A 24,318-nucleotide genomic window follows, 5' to 3' on the forward strand; every position below is an offset into this window, starting at 1 on the left:
AAAAAAAATTGTTTTAAATGGGTGCTCAATTCCTGGTCTTACAGAGGAGAGGGACTTCAAAGAGACCATTTTGCTCATGAGTTTCATAATTAGAGAAATACAAGCTATAGAAGGTTTAGAGTAACTGAATGGTAAACATGCTATAATGCAAGCAGAAGCTTCTGAAACATGGAAGGTAAAAGCAAAGAAAATCTAGTCCACATATCGAAACACAGAAAGCAAATGTGAAAACTGGAGAGCACAAAATGTAATTGCTAACCAACTACAGTCATCCTGACCTTAGCTCAGATAGGTCAAACTCTGTATTAAAAGGCAAAGACTTTCGGGTCGTGCTTTGAAGAGCTAACTAGAGCCATTTACAACAGAGTGACCTGGAAAGGTCAAAGGTAAAAGGTTGGGTAAAGGTACAATATATCAAGCAAACCAAAATGAAACAAGATGCTCAGTGTTCATATCAGAGCAAAGAGAATTCAAGGTTCTGGTGTTGAGGAGAGTCATTTTCTCTAAATAAGGCTACAATTCACCATGAGAATAACGCACTCGTGGACCATTATTGCTCCAAATTGCATCTCACTGAAATATATAAAGAAAAGCCTGTTACAAATACAAAGGGGAATTGACGGAAACACAAAACTATTGGGAGCCATCACCTCTCTCTCTCAGCCTTGGACAGATCACCCAAGCAAAAATAAGCAAGAGCGTAGAGGAACCGAATAATTAAATTAATCAGGCTGATGCAGCCGCTACAACTCTAAAGAAAGTCAGGAAATAAAACCATCTCTGTGTGATGAAGAACCCCTCAGGCCTTGAAGCTCCTTCTGGGCCTGTTCCGAAAGGGGCCTTTAACATTAGCTGTCGCTGGGCCTGACAAGAAGGCCAGCCCCCAAAGGGGCCGCCCCTGCCTCTTTCCACAGTAAGGTGTTGGGCCCTGTGGGGGCAGGCGCCGGGCTCCGACACGCCCTTCTGTTCAGTTCAGTACTTGACCTGCCTTCCCCCAGCATCCCCCAGCCCATCGCCTTGTGCTCACATTACAGGAAGGACTCTGTTTTGTAAGTCAGCAGATTAGCAACTCCAATTTCATTTGCAGCGTTCATTCGCCCTGGCATGTCCCATGACATATTCACGAGTCCTGGGAAATTAGATATCTTTGGGGGCATTAGGTCTTGTCCCCCTCTTTGTGCCATGGGAGAGTCCTAGTGGGAATTTCATCGCCCTTCCAGAGGCCGGCAACCCGGCCTGTCTGCCTGAAACTGAGGTTCATACAAGCCCCCGGAGGGGACACAAAGCTGGAATAAATATTGTGCATCTTCCTAGCAGGCCAGTTTTACTCAGAGATGTGGGAAGAAAAAGCATTGTTTGTATCTTAAGACAAACAGGTAAACAATTAGAATGCCAACTATATATGAGTTATTAATTTATTTTATTTTATTAGATATTGTTTATTTTTTAAGAGAGGGCTGAAGGGAGAAGAACAGAGAGAAACATTAAAGTGTGAGAGACACATCCATAAGTTGCCTCCTGTACGCCCCCAACCAGGGACCTGGCCTGTAACCCAGGCATGTGCCCTGACTGGGAATTGAACCAGAGACCTTTTGTTTCACAGGCTGGTGCTCAATCCACTAAGTCACACCAGCCATGGCTGTATATGAGTTGGTGTTTTTTTTTTTTAATAAAATAGTGAATTTTAAAGAAATGCCATGATTTGCCAGTGGGCTGCCGGGGGCTATTCCCTCCTCACTCCCTTCCTTAAAGAGTATGTGTCTTTTGCTTCTCTGCCTTTAGGGACATTTCTGGTGAGGAAAAAAAGAACAAGTCTAAGAAAAGACTAATTTTAGCTAAATAAAAGACAGGGTGCTCCTTCTGGGTGTGGAATCAGTCTGTCAAAGCCACAAGGGACTTTGGAAAACATCCAGGCTGACTCTGTCAAGCTCACCCCAGGCCTCAGAGCCCGAGAGACCCCTTCCCCAGTGTCCACCACCCCAGGTCAGGCCATCCCCAGCTCACGTGATGGCCTGCCTACAATAATAGCCCAGCTGCCCTGGGGCTCACAGCACCTCATCCCTTTCTTACAACATCCAACATAGTCTGATTTGATTTTCCAGCAGCCCAGCAGGGTGGGTAGAGCGGGTCTGAGAACCGGGAAGTTATTGAACGGTGATCGAAGCAGAAGCACAGGTGGTAGGAGATGCCAGATAACCCAGAAGTCAGTGTCAGATCGACCTTGACCTTCTGGTAGAAGACCACACTCCTGCCACAGAGAAGACAGAAAGGGGTAGCCCTCCCGAGACAGCCATTGTGATGTCTCAGGATTGCATTTTCCACTCAGATCCTTGCACTTCAATGTTGTAAGACTCGTCTCCATGAGTTGTTGCTGCAGACAGGATGCTGTGCTCTTGCAGCTCAGGCCTGTGGGGTCGGCCTTCTCCGCCTGGCAGGCACTCCACAGAGGGGCCTGGTCAAGCATTCAGGCTCTGGAGCCAGACCCACCTGCAGTGGAGCCTGCACAACCACTTCCTACTTCTGTACTTCAGTGTAGGAAGAGAGCCTGAGGTTCTTGTAAAAATGATTTGCTGAAAGTGCACTCAGGAGAAGGAGAGACAAGCAGGATGAGGCTAGAGGGGAGCTGGGCCCAAAAGCTGTCCTAGTGGAGACCTGCTTAGCCTGGCCCCACAGAGTCTCTGGAGCACAGCCTGCTTCCACAGAGCTGCTCACCCTCCAGCAAAGGGGCTGGAGTTTCCCACGTGTATGTATGTGTCAGTCACAGGCTGGCATGGAGCGTGGGGCCTGGCATAGCCTCCTGGGCCAGGAAAAGCCCCCCTCAACTGAGAAGGTAGCAAGTTGCTGGCAGCCGCCCTTGCTGCGGCTGGGAGGGGTATGCCAGCCCTAGGAGGGAATCCAGCAGGCCCAATGGCGTCTGCTGAGCCTGGGAAAGTCTCAGTTTGGGGGGACCTCAGTTGGCTCATGAAATTTTCCAGAGTGGGCATAATAACAGCACCCCAGGCTCTCAGGTTTCAGCTGCACTGGGTGCTGGCTTGTCCGCTTTCCTCCCAGACTTTGCAGCATCTTGCCCTCTCTCACTCACCATCTAGAATTAGAATGGGTGTGAAGCTCCCTGTGTCAGGCCCAGCCCGGCTCTGGACAGGATCGTCCTTGGGCCGCTCTGTTGGTCAGGGAGCACCAAGGTGAGAGCACTGGCTCCGGCGTGCAGGGCAGCCTTGGAGGAAGCCTTTTACCCCTCAGGGAAGAGTTTAACTAGATCACTGATCCCTTGGGCCTCATCCAGTCCTAACAGTCTTGGAGCATGGTCCAAGCAATCTATGCAACTTGGTTGTCAAGGCAACAGGAACACTAAATGGTCCACAAATGGCAGAGCTGGTTATTTATGCATCAGCAGGTGGTCAGCCATGGAGAATATTGGGTCCCTTGGTCCATTTAAGAAATGGACGTGTTGAACCCAATCAGTGCCTGCGCCCTAGGCTAAAAGGATATTAGCGCAATGATGGTACCAGCTACCAAAAAAACCAGTATGGGCCAGGCTTTGCACTTGGTGCTTGACACAAGGTTCATGGACTTCGTCAGGCATTCAACATCTATTTATTGACATATATGCTATGCCCTGTCCTGGGAGTTAGAAACCCAGAGACAGATCCAATTACCCTCAGTCCAGTGGGGAAACATAGATGTAAGTGGCATGTGCCGTGATTGAGTGCTCTGGGCCCACAGAGGAACAAATGGTCACCAAGACTGATGGGACAGAGATGGCCTCTCAGAGTAGAGGTACATGAAGGGTGGGAGGGATGGACATTCTGAGTGAGTGGGCTTACAGAAAGAAAGAGGATATGTAGGGAGGAAATGAATGAGTGAATGAATGAATAAGCAAATGAATGAAGGAACGAGTAGCAGACCTGGATGCAGCTGTGGAGGAGTGAGACGTGAGAACTAGGGAGAAACGGGGCTGAGAAGTGCCCAGGAGTCAGTTGGTAAAGAATCTTGAATGCTCAGAGATCAATCTGGAAAGTTCAGGGAGCCACAAAAAGATTTTACGTGGTCACATTTGAATTGTGGAATGATCCCTTCATTTGTCCTGTAGGGACGGGGCAGATGGGGAGGACTAGGGGCAGGGACCCGGGGAGGAGGCTGCCGAGGTTCACCACACAGGGAACAACAGTGGCTGAACCATGGCAGTGGGGCTGGAGGGACAGGAGTGATGTGGGAGCTGTGAGCAGACGGAACCAACAGGCCCGGGTTGTGGCTTGGATGAAGGAGAGGAGCGACCCTAAGGTGACCACCACGTTTCCCACCTGGGGGAGTAGGAGGTTGGCGATGCCAGTCTCAGAGATGGACAGCACAGTGGGAGGAAGCGGCTCGAGGGGAAAGATGATGGGTTCCACTGGGGACATGTTGAGCTTGAGGTGCCTGGGCGAATCCAAGGAGGTATCCTGTAGGCAACTGGAGAAAAGTCTGGGCTGGGGAGGGAGATTTTGGACCCCAGAGCACATTGAGGGTACTTGTGGCTGGGGTCATGAGTGACGATGCCCAGGGAGAGTGACTAGGACAGAACTGAGTTCAACACCAGCATGTAGGGATGGGTAGAAAGGTAAGGAGCTGACTCTGAGCAGAAGTGACCAGGAGGTGGGAGGGACCCAGGAGAGAGCATCATGGAAGCCAACAGGTAGGTTTCATATCATTAATCCTACAGCCACCTGCAAGGTAGGTGGTATTATTTCTTTGATGAGGCTTCAGGAGAGTGCAGCTGGTCAGTGGTAGAGTTGGGACTTGAACCAAGGTCTCTCTAACTGCAAAATCCAATAAGCTGTTTCTCCTCTATCATGTTTAACAACACAGAACTTGGCACCAAGCAGATGTTCCATAAGCGTTGGCTGGGTGGATGGGTATTGTTAGCAGCAAGAAATGATAAAAGATTTCACCAAAGAAGCAGAAAGACCCTGGAGTGTGCCTGGGAGCATGCCTGCAGACCAGAGCAGCTTAGAACTTTTTATAGCCTTGCAGACACCGTGATGACAAAAGCTTGCCTCCCTTCCACCGCTCCATTAACGATCTTTCAAAGCCCTTTCCGAGCGACTTTTTCTCTTCTTCTTTCCATTCTTGCTCACAGACGAAGGATGATTTTAGAATCCAGGCCTTTTTTATTTTGCTAAAGTACATGATGAGTAAACTGGCCTCCCAGTCAGCATTTTCCAATTTTGACAGATGCTAAAAACTGATATTTAAAAGCATGTTTCTCTCTGCATCAAAAGGCCTTGAGGCCTGTTGGAGAGGACAGAGTGAACGGTGGGAAGGTAGCACCACCTGCAAGGCTGAGCCCTGCTGAGGAAGGCAGGAAGCGAGCAGGGCGGGGGCCGGCGTGCAGGCCAGGACCCGGCTGGCCTCCTGGTGGCTGCCCGGCACACCCCCCTCCAGCTTGTCTTCTGTGTGGAGAGGGCCCAGCCTGGACCCTCACCCCCTACAAAGCAACCAGAGGACCCTCACCCTGACCTGGGAGGGAGCCTCCAACAGGCATGGAGTAACTGTTTATTGAACTAATAAATGAGCCCCAGGAGCTGTTGTACAGCTTATACCTATTAACCACACTGAGATAATAAGATAATAAACAAGCATTTTATAGAGCTTTTGGATATAGATTTTTCCTCTGAAATAAAGATGGGCTGAGGGAAGGTTATAAAATACTAATACTAGCTAGCACTTACTAGACACTCACTGTGTGCCAGGAACCGTGTTAAGCATGTTGTGAGGGTGATCTGTCTCATTTAGTGCCATCAGCAACTGCTGTAAGGTAAGCACCACCATTCGTCCCTAGTCTGCAGATCAGGAAATTGAGGCCAGGTGGGGAAGGGCCACCTAAGGCCACCCTTGAAGCTTGTTGGTAGAACTGATATTTGAACAAAGCTCAGAACTCAAAGAGATTCTGAAACTTAATGTGAAAGCTTTGTGGATTCCAAGAAGGTATAAAAGTGTAGAATAAAGGGTGGGTGGGGGCGTCAGACGAGTCTCATGTCTCATTTCTTCAGACACCATCCTGGAGACCGAGGAAGCTCCCTTCATTCCTCTGGCCTCAGTTTTTCTACATGTATAGTGAGCAAGAAGATCAGACTCTGTCTCTGCTCCCTGGAGGGTTTGGAGGAGAGCAGGAGAGAGGCCAAGGTCAGCTTTAGCCTCCAGCCTGTGTAGTATCCCCTCAGCTTACTCGTGAGACCAGGGAGGGCTGGCCCCAGAGTAAGCCAGAGATTCCGGGCCGGGCTGGGGGTGAGGTGCTGCTCTGCCTGCCCTGCTTGGGCAGAGCTCTTGGCTGGGCGCTTGGGCTGCACAAATGTTCTCTGCCTTGGCCTTGAGCCCTCTGGGGTGTGCTGTCATGCACTCGCCTTTACATACGTGTCCTTCTGTCCACAGGGCAATGACGTGAGGATCATCCTCGGCCAGTTTGACCAGCATATGGCAGCAAAGGTGTTCTGTTGTGTAAGTAAAACTTTGATCATGTCACTGTGTCTTTGGGGAAGTTCACGAAGCTTTTTCTCGGACTCATTCTCACCACCGGGTGGGTGAGTGAGGTTCTAGGACTGGAGTCGGGAAGCAACCATGTTATTCTCCCTGCTCACTCTTCTTCCCGGAGCTAGAGCCCCAGGGCTTGGAACAGGAGAGCTGGAGGGGGAACCAGGGACCTGATTTATTACCAAATCCACTGTCTAAGCCCCATCTGCTGATTGCAAGTCCTCTCGACTCAGCCCTGCTTAATGGAGGCCGACTGCGTGCACCGTGCAGCGGGAAGCACCAGGACAGGGGCAAGGCAGGCTCCCAGACGCCTCCCTGCCCTGTAAGCAGGGCTCAGAGTCTTAGCTTTAGAACAAATGGTCAACCATCCAATATGTACCCCCAAATCCTTTACAGTTGTCTGGTGTGTGATAGGGGATGAAGGACTTTTTATACCTTATCTCATACAATCTTTCCAATAGCCATGTGAAGCAACGGTCATTATCTCATCGTACAGACGAGGACACGGGGGTCCAGAGAGGTGAAGGGACTTTCCAAAAAGCCCTCAGCCAGTTCATGGCAAAGCCAAGGTTCCATTCCCATTCACTGATTCCCGATCTAATTCTCCTTTTTCCATATGATGTTCTAACCTAAGTGTGTATAGGAATTCTAACATAGGAACTGATATTTCCATTTTGATGTCCTGGTTCCCCTCGTCTGCCCTGGGTCAGGAGACAGGTCAACAGAATGAGAACCCAGTTGTGGGAGTCGTCCTTGACCCAGTCAGCCCTTCGTCTGAGACCGAGGTTATTTTGGGTGTAGAAACCAGTGATGGGCCACAGGCCTCTCTTCTCTTTGAACTTTTTGTCAGTAACTTGGATGAAATTATAAAAAGCAGACTTGTAGGAATTTTAGAAGTTGTGCTATATGTTGGATGACAGAGTCGGGGTACAAAGAACCTCAACAGGCTGGAGCATTTGATTAAATCCAAGATTAAATCTAATAGTTCTAACAAAAGGTTACATCAGAAAAAAGCAAGCCACTGAAGTCAAATATGGTAGAGACAGAGCCGAGGACTACTGCGTGTTGAGAGCAGAAAAGACGTAGGGGTCCTGGTTGACTTCAGGTGACTGTGAGTCACCAGTGGGAGGCAGCTGCCAGGGGGCCGAGGTGACGTCAGGCTGCGTGTCCACACACAGGATGAGTGGTCCCTCCGCTCTGGGCTGGAGACACTGCCTGGGATGCCCAGCCCAGCTTCTGGTGCCCCGTTTGAGAAGAGACGCAGGGACTGAAAAGAGACTGGGAGAAAGGAGAGAGCAGTGGCTAGAAGCCCCCACTGCACAGGGATAGTTCATCCTGAAGGCCCAGGAGCAAAGTGAGAACAGCCCATTCACCTCTGAGTTCACTGGGGAGGAGGGAGGGGCTGCAAGGCTGGCATTTCAGGAGATCCTGGGTGGGGCTGAGAGCTCAGGGGTCTGTCTACTTGTGCAGGAACCCTTGCTCTGCTGCCTAGTTACTGAATCCGGGCTTGTTGTTGACACTTTCTGAGCCTCGGTTTTCTCACCTGTAAAGTGGGAATAAGAATAACACCTGTCTCAGGATTGTTGTGAAGATTAAATGAGCAAAAACACTTTGCACAGTGCATGCTGTCTATTGGGAGCCCTCAGTAAACATCAGGGGTCTTTATTTGTTTGGCATGGAAGGTCTCAAGGGCCTAGAGGACCACAGATGGGCTGCCAAGTTTACCAACTGATGGACTTCACAAGGTCGTATTAAGCATCCTATCTATCAATTAAGGGTAACAAGTGGTCATTTCATATGATCATCCAAGGAGGACCATGAGAAACATTTTAAAAACAGAACAAATTGGTTTAATGCATTTTACTTCAAGACTCATAAACCCTCACATGCTACCACAGAAGGCCCAGAAATGACCCATTTTGAAATGGAAAATAAAGCTTCAAATTGGAGGATGTGATCCCCCATGTCCCCAGGCCTTGCGAGCAGCTGGCACATGGTGAGTAATAACTCCAAGAAATGTAAATTAATAAAAACGATCCATAAAGCCACCACACTGGGCACTGGCCACCTCCTGTTTGTGAGAATTGCAGACAAACCTCCTGTTCTGATCTGAGCCAAGCACACCCTGAGGCGTGGCTGTGATTCTACTCTGTGCCATGCACTGGGATTATTTTCCGAGTGGCATTTCCAGCCACTGCTTCTGCTTCAGAACAGATGGCGTGACTGTCTTCCTCTTGACCCAAAGCCCCAGGCTGCCTGCCTTCCACATGCCATGGGACACCATCCTACCTTCTCCCCCAACTTGACTCTTCCCTCTTACTGGGTTTTTGGTGCTTGGAGATGAGCCTTCCCTTAGGGTCCTCGCCAGCTGCTTTGCTTCTGCAGGAGCTTCTCAGAGCTCTGGGTTGGGTGTTTATTCCGCGTGTGGGACCCTCGGGAGGATCTGCCCTCCAGGTCATTCGGTCTTTCCCCAGTAGGAAGGAGTTTTTCTGACAGGTCTGCAGGGTCCTGAGGAGAGTCTGCTTGGGGTCAGTGAGTCGAGACTCGGATGTGTCAAGTAGGGTGGGGTCGGGGGCTGCTCAGAGCAGAGACCCACAGAGAGAGCCTTCCCGTGCCTTGCCGGGTCAGAGCTCAGCCCAGGTGGGAACACCATGTCCCACCGTCTAAACGCCTCGGTGCGGTCTTTGCAGCATGTTGCTGTGTTCTTCAGATTGGAACTGCCGCCCAGTGGGCGAGCGGGCTCCAGCAAATGCAAGGTCTATTTATAGCCCTGTGGCAAAATGTTCGTTCTGGCTCCGGCACAGGACAAGCATGGCGCGTCACTTTTGTCTTCTCCTCACCCCTCCGTGGCCCAGTCTGAATTCTCCAGCACTCCGACAGGGCTCTGGGTGTCACTCCACGGGCTGTGTGACCTCAGGCAGATCATTTCGCACCTTCGGCTGCCTCACCGCTACAGTGGAAGCGGTGAACCCCCCACCCCAGCAACCTGACGGGGTTGTCGAGAGGCTTCCGTAAAGCCGTGGGAGGGAGACCATGGACTCAGCTGTTAACTGCTTTACTGATGCCAAGGTTTCTCACTGTATTTTAGTGAACTGTGATGTTAAAGGGAAATGACCTTGCATGAGGAGGGCAGGAGGCAAAGGAAAGGTCATGAAAAAGGGAATGGGATTTTAAAATAATTCCTCATCACGATTCCCTGTCTATAGCCAATAGGAACCAAAGCAGCATATGGGACTAAACATGAGCTTAGGGCCACCCATCGCCATGTGGCAGGGCCCACTGGGTGGTGGCCCCAGGTCCCGAGACCACATTGCTACCAGAGGCAGGGAAAACGAAAACCAAGGTGACCAAGTAAACTGGACATGTGTCCAGTGAGTCACTCCACAACCATTTATTGGTGGTCTGTACACCAGGCACTGTGCCAAGTACTGAGGACCCTGGGAAAAGCCGATGCCACCCTCCAGGACCTCCCCATCAGGCAAAGGGGACAGCCAGGCACACCCACAGCCACTTAGCGGTCACATGGCAAACAACCTCGGCTCGTGTGAAGGTGGAGGTACCAGGACGAAGGCCGGGAGGCCTCTCTGCAGTTGCTTCAGCAGTGGATGACATGTTAGACCCGCACTCAAAACCTGTGTACTCCTGCTCTGCACACGTGTTTGACGGCCCCTGCTTTCCTGGCCCGTGGCCGTCTGAAAGCAGCATGTGCAGAGTGAGGAGAGTGACTTGATGGCAGTGAGAAGTGACTGCCAACACCTGACAGCAAGCGAGGTGACAGAGCCATAAAGAGTGAATCCCAGACTCCAAGTGGAACAGTCTAGGGCCATTTGGCATTTGGACCCGTCTTCTTGACCCTGAAGAGCGTCACTGAGCATGACCCCGAGTAACAACTGATGTTGGGAATGAAGCTCTATGAGTTACCAGAAGGAAGAAGACAGAATGGCTGCACGTCCTGCGTGTGGTGTTGGACGGGCGTGGTGCACATAGTATCTCACTGAATTCTTGCACCGACCCAGTGACCCGGGCTTAGCTTCCCACAGGCTGTAGGTGAGCAATGGGAGGGCCGGGCTGCTGTGCGATAGTTCCCCCGCTGGTGCGGGGCACAGCGTCTAGTGCTGCTTGACTGTAATCCTTTTGTCCCCCTTGAAAGCCAGTAGACACTTCTTTATCTTTTAAATTGACTAACATTCCAAACAAAATGTGTTGTCACTCAAGTGGACCAAGCTTCTGTGTTGTGGGACATGCACTCACAAGGAACAATTTCCAGTGGGACAGTGGCAGGCTGGAGCGCTCACGGCAGACCCCTGCTGGGCTCTGGCCTCCCGCTCAGGCCACCCTAGGTTACCACATGGCCTCTGTCCAGTGGTGAAAACCCACCTTTGTGTCTGGCTAGAAGACCCCTCCTGTCCTCAGTCGCTGTGTGTTAGCTCTTCTTTTCATGTACGTTTCTAGGAAGCGGGGCCGTCTTCTTGCCTCTACCTGTTAAGATTGAGAAGGCATGCAAAAGGCATTGTTTTATTTTGCTAAGAATAGAGGGGAATTTCAAAAAACGGACTTTGAATCTACTGAGAAACTTCATTCTGGACCCAATTTTGATGGCACATGACATTCCTACATAGTGGGGTGTTCTGGGTGCCTCTAAGCTCTCAAAAGGCATGCTTTGCCTGATATAAAACAGCACAATAAGGACTACAGCCAGATAGAAGTCTGGTAGCATAGTCTGGTGATTTCTTTTTAATAGGAGGAAGGAAGTGTGGTTTTTCTGCATAGTAGTTAGCAGACCCAGGTTCCAGGCTGAGTTTTCTCCCTGGCTATGTGACCTTGGAGAACTGACTTTCCGTCTCTGATTTCTAGATTCCAAAATGAGGATAATAAATTCTGCCCTGACCACCTCAAAGGAAGAACATGAATGGCAAATAAGGTGTATGTAAAGCATATAGACATCAGGAACTTGCAGGATTGCACTTGTGCACGCCGGGCTTTGGGTGAAGACTCAGACTACGACTCAGACTGCTCAGTTTGCCAAGAGGCATCTTATGTAAATTGCAGAGTTAGATTGAATTTTCTGGGCCCCTTGCAAAATTGTTCCCTCTGGGTTGTGCTTTGAGATTATGATCTCAGACTTTACTAAAGATCTACACCAAAATAGCCTTATAAAATCTGTTTGTTGTAGGGATGTTGTTGATACCATGCTAGCTAATATGCACCATTTTTTTTAGGGTTAAAGCCTAGAAAACATTTACTTCCCTGAAGAACTGATCTGTTTTCTCCTTACTGATATAAAATATAAGATATAATTTATATTTTTCAGGTCTTTATGTTTTAAGTTTTAGTCAATATTTACTATTCTAATATGCATGTTATCCATAAACTACCTTGGGTCCCATAAACAAGGAGGAGACCAAGCAAGTAATAGAAAAAATAATAAATCCTCTGATAAGAGGAAACCCAAGCCCCCCAGCTACCCCTGCACACGCGCCTCTCCCGCAGGACACAAAGCCTTGAACAGATACATAACTCTTCATGGTCAACCTGTCTGTTGCAGGCATATGAGGAGAATGTGTACGGTAGCAAATACCAGTGGATCATCCCGGGCTGGTATGAGCCTTCCTGGTGGGAGCAGGTGCATACGGAAGCCAACTCCTCCCGTTGTCTCCGGAAGAATCTGCTTGCTGCCATGGAGGGCTACATCGGTGTGGACTTTGAACCCCTGAGCTCCAAGCAAATCAAGACCATCTCAGGAAAGGTCAGTGCCCTGGTCAGTCCATCTCAGCCTCTGAATCTCTCTCCTCTGATCATCTTATCTAATTATGTTGGCAAAAAGTGCCCTTTGCTGTGTGTCTTTGAGCAAATCACTTAACCTCTCTGAGCTTCAACTTACCTATTAAATGGAAATAGCCAGCCACCCACTGCATTCCCATCTAGGAAACTGTGGGCATGAAGGCTGTTTTGCAAGTTCCTAACACAGTGTACACCTAAGGGGTAGAGTTGTGACTTACAGTACCAACTGCCAGTGTCACCTCCCAGGCTCTGTTATAGTCTTATCTGTGCCCCTCTGGCCTGGAATATCATTTCTCAGTCACACTGATGCTCCTGTCAGTCCAGAGAAGAAAGACCCTCAAGTAGGTTGGGGAAACATGTGCTGTAGACCAGCCAGACTGGTTCGAACCCCAATTTTGCCGCATACCAGCTGTGACCTTGAGCTTAAGTTCTCTAAGCCACTGTTTCCTCTTCTATATAATGGTGGTGAAAATACCCTCATCTGGGGTTAAAAGGAGGACAGATAGCAGATTGCACAAGATGACTAACATGGTGCCTGGTCCCTCAGTACTGTGACAACTGGGAGGAGGACCCAGGCAGGTCGCTTAAGTCCGTACATTCTCACTAGGGTTTACGAACCCCTGCTCTGCTTCTCTAGTAGTGCTGTGTGGGAACCAGGCAATATGGCACATGCAAAAGTGTTTCAAAAGCACACACACTGTTCTCCATCAGTAAGAGCGTTGTCAGGAACAGGTGATGACAGCCCCAGGGAAGATGGGAACATTCATCCCTCAGTGTTAACTGCCAGCCAAAATTCAGTCCAGCAGTGCACACAGTTCTTTCCTCTATTCTCACTGCTCAGATTGTTAAGTTCTGCCCTCCACTCCAGAGTTCCTACAGACGCAGTTTCACTAAGAGAATAAACTGCATGTAAAGTAAAATCTATATGTATTACTTTTATCCATTATTTAATCTCAATTGGAGCCAACTCTACAAGAATGGTTTACTGATTTGTCAAAAAAAAATATGGTAGACTGTTAGGACATACTTTGTAAACAACCCGTCAGATTGCACCAGTACCTGAGAGACCCTGGAAAAACAATCTGGTGAGAAAAGGTTGAAAGACATATTTTTATACCCAAATCGATGAGTGTATAAAAAGGTTTTGAGATGCTGAATAATAAGTAGAAACAACTCATTATGTTTCAGCAAGTATTATTATTAAAAGTGTCAAAGCTTGCAGTTTATTAGCAGATACTTGGTCCAGGATACCCTATACTTTAATCTAAAATCAGTGTAAAATTTGAGGAGAAGACAAAAACGAAGGGGAAGAAGATTCTATGTGAGCAGACAGTGTAATAATTAAACTGAGAGACTTAAAATCAAAGAAGTAAATGATTACACAAAAGGTCTGTGAAGTTCAGTGGGGGTGAGAAGGGCCTCGGCCGCCATCCTGGGGAGCGTGGACGTGACCCCAGGCTGGTGAGCTAGGGTGTCAGCTGTGCACAGGAATGCATTTGGGGAAGATCATGTCTTTCAGTGTTCCTTGTAGCAAATATTTTGGCTTTATAACAGACTATTTCCCAGGTTGCTGGCTCTTCTTTTTGATTTCTTTTATTTGGGGCAGGTGAGGAGGCTGACCTTACCCTATGTTGCTGTGTCTGTGAATGGGACGCTGTTCCCGGGGCTGTTCATTTCATCTCACAGCGTGGGCAGCCAACCCCTGGGCCTCCCACAGCGGAGCGATGCCACGCAGCAGAGGCAGGCTCCTGGCTTACGGCAGCTCCCAGAATTCCAGGAGACCCTGTCCCTGTCCCCAAAGTCTTTGAGGCAAGAGGCAGCATTTGTTACATTATCAGGAGGTTACAAGATGATGGAAGTTACACAGGCACATCTGAAGCCTTTTGCCTCTTAGAACCAGAGGACCTAGGGCTCTCCAAGGGATCATGGGGACCAGCCTCCCATCAGACACCCAGCTCCTTCCAGCACCACAGGACTATTTTTCCCTTAATGTCCCTACTGGTCCCTCGGGGCCCACACAGGTCCTTTCGGCAGTGACCGCCTTCCTGGTCCGAACTCAGCAGTGTGTCCCTCCAGTTGTAACTGACAGGTTCTGTGGCTGGGACTAAGGGCAAAATTGAAGGGAGTGCCAAAACCTTCAGTAATCAATATAAAAAAATTTAATGCAATGTTTTTTAATTCAAAATTAATGCAGAAATTCCATGATGAACAAAATACCAAAATTTTAAATACAGACAAGATCCTCAGGCCTGGGATTAGGGTAAACCAAGTGATTTCAGTTGCACAATGGCTGGATTAGGTCTTATCTGTATTTAGTATTTTGCTATTTTGTTCATTATAGACTTTTTACATTCATTTTGATTTATTAAAATATTATTTATCTTGGCTACTGAGGGTTTTGGCTCCCTCTTAAATTCTGCACTGAAAGGGATCACATTGTTCTCCTCTCCCTGATCCTGGCCTTGAATGAGTTATATTGGTCAAGCCCCTTCCTGGGCTGAGCTGTCCTTCGTACTTGCTCTTGGTGAGCACTGTCTCCCCAGGGTGTAGGGCCCAGCACTAATAAAGCATTCCTGTTTGTGGTTTGACCACGACCCAACTTCCCCAACTGGCCTTCAAAAGTCCAAGGTCAAATAAAGTTCTAGAGAGTTGAGATATGTTTCCTGAATTTGAACTTGCATTTTACATGACTGCTGGGGGGTGGATGGTGGTCAGCAGGGCACAGGCTGATGGTTGATGCCTGTATTTTGGGGGTCCATTGGTATCTATGAAGACAAGCAAATGTATCTTGAACCATCATCCCAAGTCAACGCACCCTTGCCATCCTCACTATTGACGTATAGAGAAGCTAAGGGGCAGAAGGGACACCCTCGAGATCCCTGTAGCAGATTGAATAATGACTGCTAAAAAAACATGTCCATATCTTAACCCTTGGAACTTGTGAATGTGACCTCATTTGGGGAAAAAGGTCTTCGAAGATGTCATTAACTTAAAGATCTTGAGATGAGATTGTCCGTGATAACCTGACAATCTCAGGTTTAGGGTAGGCACTAAATCCAATAACAAGTGTCCTCATAAAAGAAAGCAAGAGGGGGATCTGCCACAGGGAGAAGGTCATTGGAAGGCAAAGGCAGACTGAAGTGATGCATCTGCAAAACAAAGAGCACCGAGGACTGCTGGCAGACACCCCAGCCAGGAGAGGAGGCAGGGGCCGATTCTCCCTCGAAGCCTCCAGGGGGCAGCAACCCTGCGAGCACCCTAGTTTCAGACTTGCAGTCTCCAGGACTGTGAGAGAGTAAGTTTCTGCTGTTTTAAGCCACCCAGTTTGTAGAAGTTTGTTATGACAGCCACAGGAAATGAATGCAGTCTTCCAGAAGGTCCAGGAGAGATCCAGGACTTGAAGCCAGGACCATCAGTTTCCCGCTCTGTGCACCTTCCTGTGTCTACCACGCTGTCCCTCTAGACAGGTGACACGCTTAGAAACAGAATGCAGCCAGAGAAGTCCTTTCTGTGATGTCTCAGCAAGCCCCAGGTAGTAAGTGGCCTGTAGGAGGATACCGGAGAGCGGGCACAGATTCTGGCCTTCCCACCATTTAATTCAGCTAGTCACCCTCTCTCCCATATCACATGGCTGCATGCCCTCTGGAAAGACCTTTGTATACTGTTTGGGCCCTTCCTCTTTCACACAATGTTGTGTGAGTGAGATTGGTTTGTGTAGATACTTATTTTCACTGCTGTATAAGTATTCCACTGTTTGGCTATTGTGCATAATGTTGCTTTGAACATCATTGTACATCTCTCAGTAAATACTTCAAAATCCCTCTTCTACAGTAAGTATTCTGATCTGTCCAGTTACTTTTTTAGTACCCTCAGGTTTAGGGTGGACTACTCTTGCTGGTCCCTATTCTACCTCACCCTTCCATGGCTCAGATCATCTGTTTTTTTCCCCACAGTTTTCTTCGGTCTACTTGTATTTGCCACAAGCCTTGCACAGGGCATGAGTGAGCAAAAGTATAGATGATTGTGGTGCTGGGATCTGTTGACTTTTCTCTTTATTCACGTTGACTTTGCAGTTTTTTGTATTCTCCATCTTCAGTTCTTGGTGAGGGTATGTTCTTATATAAAATTTTGCATAAGGTCATTAGTATAGTTTGGGGACTTTGGAAAGGTTAATTAAACACACAGTTTGCATTGTCTTCAGCTGCCTGGAAGTCCTCCAAATGGTATTTTTTAATCAACAGAAATTCTTCATTTTAACAAAGCCTACCCCAAAGTCATGAAGATATTTTCTCTTGTCTTTTAGAAGTGTCATTGTTTTACCTTTCATGTTTAGATCTACAGTCAACCCGGAGTTGGTTTTCTGTATGGTGTGAGGTAGGGATCAAGATTATTTTTCATCCTTTTTCATATGGGTATCTAATTGCTCCATTATCAGTTATTGAGAAGTCACCTTTTCCCACACTGTGATGCCTTATTTCCCTTATCATAAGTCAAATGACTGCATATATCTGTTTCCATTTCTATAATTTATTTTCTCTTTCACATATATGTTTTTCTGTTTTTCACCAAAACACCTTTGCCTTAATTATGATAGCTTTATAGTAAGTCTTGATAACTGTTATACCTAATAAGGCCTCCCTCTTCTTCCATAGTTGTTCTATTTTTGCGTGCAGTTGTGAATCGGGTTATCAAGTTACACACACATACACACAAACCTGCTCTGGTTTTTGTTGGAATTTTGTTGAATCTGTAGATTAATTTAGGGAAAACTGACATCTTAATATTATAGAGTCTTCTGATCCACAAGTTTTGTATATCCCTACTTTTACTTAGACAGTCTTTAATTTCTGCCAAGAATATTTTATAACTATCTTTGTAGAGCAGCACACATTTTGTTTGTTCTTTTTGGGGGGTACTTGGTATGTTTTGGTGAGTATGTGTTCAAGTGACCACTGAGTGCCTACTTAGGGCTAAAATTTCTGAGTTAAAAGATTTGCATATGTTCGGCTTTAGTAGACACTGCAAAACAATTTCTAAAGTGGTTGCACCAATTTATACACTCACCAGCAGTGATTGAGGGTTCCAGTTGGTTTGCATGCCCATCAACATTTGGTATTACCAGCTTTTTAATTTTAGCCAGTCTGTGGGTGTGTAGTTTTAATTTACATCTCCCTGATGACCAATGAAGCTGGGTATCTTTTCATATCTTTATTGGCCATTTTGATATTCTCTTTCAGAAACTGCCTATTCAGGGCTTTTGCCCATTATTCCACTTACAGTCTCTGCCTATTTCTTATTGATTTGTAAAGATGCTTTTTATATTCTGTATATAAATTCTTGGATGGTTTATGCATATCTTCTCCCATTCTGTATTTTATCTTTTCACTCTCTTAATGATGTGTTTCTTTTTTTTAATTTATTTTTTTATTGATTATGCTGTTACAGTTGTTCTATTCGCCCCCTTCATTCCCCTCCACCCTACCCCCCTGTCCCCACCATTACCCCCCCCTTTAGTTTATGACCATGTGTCTCAAGTTCTTTAGATTCTATATTTCCCATACTATTCTTGCCCCCCCATCTATTTTCTATCTACTGTCTATGCTACTTATTTTCTGTACCTTCTCCCCCCTTCTCCTCCTCCCACTCCCCTGTTGCTAACCCTCCTTGAGATCTTCATTTCTATGTTTCTACTCCTAATCTAGCTGTCCTGTTAGGTTGCTTTTGTTTTAGGTGTGGTTGTTAATAACTGTGAGTTTGTTGTCCTTTCACTGTTCATGGTTTTTTTTTTAAACTTCTTTTTCTTAGATAAGTCCCTTTAACATTTCATATAGTAAGGGCTTGGTGATGATGAACTCCTTGAATTTGATCTTATCTGAGAAGCACTTTATCTGTCCTTCCATTCTAAATGAAAGTTTTGCTGGATAGAGCAATCTTGGTTGTAGGTCTTTGGATTTCATGACTTGGAACACCTCTTTCCAGCCCCTTCTTGCCTATAAGGTCTCTTTTGAGAAATCCGCTGACAGTCTGATGGGAAGTCCTTTGTAGGTGACTGTCCCCTTATCTCTTGCTGCTTCTAGGATTCTCTCCTTCATTTTAATCTTGGCTAATGTAATGATGATGTGCCTTGGTGTGTTCCTTCTTGGGTCCAAGTTCTTTGGGACTCTCTGAGCTTCCTGGATTTCTTGGAAGTCTATTTCCTTTGCCAGATTGGGGAAATTCTCCTTTATTATTTGTTCAAATAAGTTTTCCACTGGTGGCTGTTCCTTTCCCCCTTCTGGTACCCCTATAATTCGGATGTTGGAGCATTTAAAGATGTCCTGGAGTCTCCTCATTTTTTTGAATTCTTGCTTCTTCTCTCTTTTCTGTTTGGCCATTATTTGCTTTCTTCTGGTCCACTCCATTGATTTGAGTCCCAGTTTCCTTTTCATCGCTATTGGTTTCCCATGCAATTCCATTTAAATTAGTTTCACCTTCATATGTTTGTCTAATTTGTGGCTATAATCAACCAGTTCTGTGAGGATCCTGATCACCAGTGTTTTAAACTGTGCGTCTGAGAGTTTTGCTATTTCTTCATCGCTTAGATTTATAGGCTCTGGGGCTTTGAGATCTTCTTGAGCCATTTTTGGTCTGTTTGTGCCCGTTAAGTATGAGGAGCGGAGCCTTGGACTCCCAGGTCACTGGGTTGTGATGCTGTATGTGGAGGCGGGGTCAGAGCGGGGAAATGGCAGCCCCCTCTTCTGTTTCTCACAGCAGGGCGAAGAGCAGAGCCTTAGGTGGTTCACCAGGGCAGGGCCACTTAGGTCGCTGGATTATGACGTTGTATGTGGAGGCGGGGTTAGAGCGGGGAAATGGCGGAGCCCTCCACTGCTTGCCGCTGGATCTGCTGGCTCTCGTCCAATCGCCCACTCCCTCGCTTGTCTATCCACACATGAATGCGCGACCACAGTCAACCCGCAGCCCTGCTCCCTCGCTGTTTCCCCGAGGTCGCTCGCTGAGTTGCCCACCAGGTCCAACTCTGCGCCTGGGATCCGCGCACCTGCGTCCGTCTGACCGAGTTTTCCTGTGCGACCCCACTCTGCCAGCTGCTGGTTTTGCCCCTCTTACCGGTTAGGCTGAAGAATTTGTTGTTATGAGACTTCCGAAAAGTTCAATTTTCTGTGTTCTGGCTGTGTTTTCTGTTGCTATTATTTAATTGTCTCTATACTTGGTTGTGTGAGGAAGCACGGTGTCTCCACCTATGCCTCCATCTTGGCGGAAGTCTTAATGATGTATTTCGATGAACAGAAATTATTTTTAGTTTTGTATCATCACCCAAGGACATTTTTTCATTGCTTTTAGAGAGAGGAAGGGGGAGAGGGAAACATCAATGTAAGAGAGAAACATTGATTGGCTGCCTCTCATACATGCCCCGACCAGGGATTGAACCTACAGCCTAGGTATGTGCCCTGACCTGGAATCAACCCACAACCTTTCAGTTATGGGACCATGCTCCAACCAACTGAGCCACACTGGCCAGGGCTGAGAACAAATTCTTCATTGTAATGTTATCCAGTTTATTATGTTCTTTATGATTAGTATATGTGTGTCCTGTAGAAGAATCTCTGTCCACTGAAGCTCATGAAGATATTTTCCTAATTTGTCTTTTAGAAGTTGTGTTTTACCTTTCACATTTAGATATGGAATCCACAGGGAATTAATTTTCTGTATAGTCTGAGATAAGACCAAGATCAATTTGTTTCAGTATGGATAACCAATTGATTTGGGACCACTTGTCCTCCCCACCCCCTATGCTACCACAGTCACCCTTGTCAGAAATTGAATGGCTGTATCTAGTGTGGATCCATTTCTGGACTTCCTATTCTCCATTGGTCTATTTGCCTATCTTTTAACCAACACCACGCTGTCTTGATAATTGAAGCTTTATAGTAAGACCAGATACCTGGTAGTGTAAGTCCTTCATCCTTGTTGTTCTTCTTTAACATTTTCTTGGATGTTTTGGCTTTGATGTAATTTTTCCCTCACATATTTACATTTTCTATTACTTTTCATTCCTCCCTGCATTTCTGTTCTTGTTTATGATAATTTTCTTTCTGCCTAAAGAAATCTTCTTGGTCTTTTTTTTTACTGTGTTTGTTGGAGACAAATCGTCTCAGTTTCTGTTGTCTGAAATGTTCTTTCACCTTTAATTTTTAGAGATAAGTTAACTAGGTGTAGAATTCTAGATGATCTATTATTTTCTTTCAGCCCTTTAGGATGTTGTTTTATTGGCTTTCAGATTTCATTGTTTCTATTAAGTCAGCTGTCAAGTTTCTTGTTGCTCTTTTGAGGTTAATTGATCCTTTTTCTTTTTTTCCTTCTGGCTGCTTTTAAATTTTTTGTTTTTGCTTTGGTCTTCAGCAGTTTTATAATGCTTTGCTTCAGCGAGTCTTTGTGTGTATGTGTTTATGTTGCTTGGAGTTCACAGAGCCTTATAGAACTTCATGAATCTGTGAGTTGATGTGTGTTTGGGGAAATTGAAAGATAATATTGCTTTAAACACTGCTTATGCCTATTCTCTCTTTCCTAACATTCCAGGGTACCAATTATACATATGTTATACATTTTCAACATTGCTTATGTTCGTTTCCTATTTCCTATCCTTTTTTTCTCTCTTTACTCACTGTAAATATTTACTACTAAACTTTCTTCCAGTTCACTAACCTATTTTCTGCTGTATCCAATATGCTTCTTCATTCATTTATCGAGTTCTTATTTTCAGGTATTTTATTTTTGATTTTTAGAATTTCCATTTTATTTTTCTTTCATAACTGCCAGTTCTCCGCTGATAGTCTATATCTTTCCATCTATTTTTGAACATACAAATCATGCTATTTTAGAGCCCATATTTAGTAACTTTCAGGATTTGGATCACCTGTGGGTCTGTCTACTTTCTGCTTTTTTTTCTAATTACTTTTCTAATTTCTTCACAGATTACTTACTTTACTTCTTTTCTTTTTGTAATTATGTGGTCTTATCTCCTAGTGCACAGGGTAAATTTGATTAACTGATGTGGATATGAAAATCTGTGGAGGCTACAGATGGTGTTATCTTTCTCCAGAGAAGATTTATTTGTCTTCCAGCAGGCAGCTAGGATAGGGGCAGATCACTTTAATCCAATCAATAATTGAGATGATTCAGGCTTGGTTTTAGCTTTTGTAAGGCCTGTCCTATTTTGGTTTGCCCTTATTTCTGGTGTTTGTCGTTCAGCGTCCTCAGCTGAAATCCTGGGGTGTTTACTGGCCCTGCACTCCAACTCCTGCCTTTCTGATACTCTGAAACTCTGAAGACTTCTGCTTATTTGCTTAGCAGCACCACTTTTTGCTTGGCTTCTCAGCCTCTTGCTTTAGGCAGCTTAGTTATTATCAGCAAATATTTCAAATGCAAATGCCAGTCTGAATACGGGCTCACTTTTTTGTTTCCTTTTCCTCCCAGACCCTGGCAACTACCAGCCTTCTGCTCAGCTCTCCCTATAAACTACAGGGTTTATGTTCCCCCTTCTCTGGGGAGCTGCCAAAAACTCTGATTGAGTGGTTCCTGTTTCTGCAACGAGCCTTACAAGTTATCAGGTGCTTCAAGGGAGAAGAGCAAAGAATGTTGGGCTCTTCTCAAAGCATGTCTCCTCTCTCCAGAATCTTGGCTCCTCCAGTCCTGGATATCCTGGTTGTTTTCTGAGGCCTTTGAATATCTCTTTCTCTATTTTACTCTGCTTTTTCAAGCTTTCTTCTTAAGAGCTTTGGTCTGACATAAACTATCTCGTCATAGTTCGGGTAGAAGTCTGAATTGAGACTATTTTACTTAAAAGGAGAAGGGCCTATGGAGAATGGGGTACGCATGTCCCTGTCTACAGCTCTTAGAAGCTCTGCAAAGAAGAGCAGCCATTTATTGTGGCCTCACAGGACAATGTAGCCGGCTGAATAGAAGCTACAGGGAGGTAGATGTAAACTTGGCATCCAGAAGGATAGTCGCGTAGACATCAAGAATCCCTCCAGTGGAAGGCTCTGCCTGAGGGAGAGTGCGTGTCCCAGCCCTGGAGGAGTCTCGGGAGGGGCTCAACAAACCTGGAAGTTGCTATTGAGAAGATCCAATAATCAGTTTATAGAAGGGGCTTAATTGGCAGTAACTGATTTATGTACTATTGAAAACCTCAAAGGTGTTTAGAAGTCCAGATGCCTGAGCTACCTCACAGACACACTGAAATAAAGTGCAGAGCCCTGGCATCTGCCTCTTGATCAAGCCCCCAGGTGGCGCACAGCCTGGCGTGGAGGGACCGTGGACTAAATGGGACCCTGCGATTCCAGCACCTTATGAGGAATTTCAGGGAGAGACTCGGCCAGTTTTAGAGCTGCAGAGGGAACGGGGTGAGGGCGCGGCTGTTGGAGAGGTTTCCTTCCCCTCTCCCTCTCCTCTGTTCAGTCTGTGAGGCCCCCTCCTCCAAAAGCAACATTTCGTCACCCTGTGGGGTAGCAAGCCTGTGCAGGCCAGCGTGGGAACCCAACCACTATTTATAACAGGGTTTCTACGGAAAATTATGTCCCAGGTTCCAAAAACTGCCTTTCAGAAATATGCTGGAGCACAACCTGTCAGTAAATGAGACAACCTATATAAAGTTATTTTCTCAGGAACTTTCAGCATCTTGTACACTTGACCTCAGACGATGGGTAATTAATCAGCTTTCTGTGCTGGCTTTGCAGTGGAAGAAGTTCTCCCGCCCTGAATAGTGGGAGACCTGCTTCAAGAACAACTATTGCTTGTTCTCAGACATTTGTCCCTTCTGCTGTCCTTGTTTTGCCCAAGGGAAATTGGTGCTGTCCTCACCTGGGCAGTGATGAATGGCCTGGGACAGAAGGAGGTGGCAAGAACTCCAGCTGGGTGCTTGCACGGACTGGGAGAAAGAGGTCACCTCTCAGGGTTTAGCTAACCCAAAGTCCCATTCCGAGGGCTCTGCCTGCAGAAGAGGCAAATAGCCATATTACCAGTGTTCTCCACCCTTCCTCTGCCCTTGTCCCTGGAACAAAGAACAGTGTTTGCGGTAGAAAAGATACAGATTCATAAATACACATGTGAAAAGGAGCTGCAGGGGCTTGTGTTGGCCCCAAGCTCAAACTGAATAAACAATATAATCTCAATCCCCTTAGCATCCCCACAAAAAAAGAAGACCTCAATAAACTATATTAAGGAAGTTTTAAAATGACACCCATACCTCCTGGTGAGACCACACCAAGGTCCGGACTCCTGACTAATTTAAGAGGTCACAGAAGCCGTGAAGGATACCCCAGCAGCACAGCCTAGCCAGGAAGGGAAGAGGTCTGCAGACGTCATCCGAATGGAGTCACGAGGTTGACCAAACGGGACTCAAAGACAGGCACCAGCAGCCCAGACGCCTCTGTGTGCATCAGAAAGAACTCGCAGGAGCAAAATCCAGGAGGAGAGAAATCAAGGGGACCTTGTTCACTTTAGGCCTAAACAGTTAATTAGAGAAAGACACATTCAAATAATTTTAGTACTTTTCAAATAGCCAGTGGCTGAATTAACCAGAAATCTATTTACATTGCAGTTAAACATCAAAGAAAAATATAGCCAAATAGTAAAAGGTGGAAAAATAACAAGGGTGCATTAAAACAAAACATTAAAGGAATGACTACCACCATGGCAACAGGGCATTAAACAGCAGTGCACTTAAGAAATAAAAATCATGAAAGGGACTCACTATAATCATTAACCAGAGAAATGCAAATTAAAAGTAAAAGGAGATATACTTTTCTCTTAACCTAACAAACTGACAATGACTTTTAAAATTAAAATACCTGTTTTGTCAAAGAGACAGGGAATTGGGCATTTTCATACCCAGTAGAATTTTAACTTTTCATGTTTGAAGAGAATAAATTAGCTCTATATATGTGTGAATATTATTTAAGTTTTGTGTCCCCTTTGCCAGCAATTATACTTTGGGGAATGTATTCTGAAAAAAAAATTATCCATGTGTATTTAGAA

At 46.2% G+C, this 24,318-nt stretch overlaps 1 protein-coding gene across 1 annotated transcript in view; it reads left to right on the forward strand.

Annotated features, from left to right (window-relative positions):
• Nucleotides 1–24,318, forward strand: part of GABBR2 (gamma-aminobutyric acid type B receptor subunit 2) — a 329,685-nt gene that overhangs the window by 171,011 nt on the left and 134,356 nt on the right. The window contains exons 5-6 of the mRNA XM_053656129.1: nt 6,409–6,474; nt 12,053–12,253. Coding sequence (XP_053512104.1) covers nt 6,409–6,474; nt 12,053–12,253 — 267 coding nt within the window. The remainder of the gene's footprint in view (nt 1–6,408; nt 6,475–12,052; nt 12,254–24,318) is intronic.

The sequence above is a fragment of the Artibeus jamaicensis genome, unplaced genomic scaffold, assembly GCF_021234435.1.
Source record: "Artibeus jamaicensis isolate MK-2021 breed Jamaican fruit bat unplaced genomic scaffold, CSHL_Jam_final scaffold_1964, whole genome shotgun sequence".
NCBI lineage: Eukaryota > Metazoa > Chordata > Mammalia > Chiroptera > Phyllostomidae > Artibeus > Artibeus jamaicensis.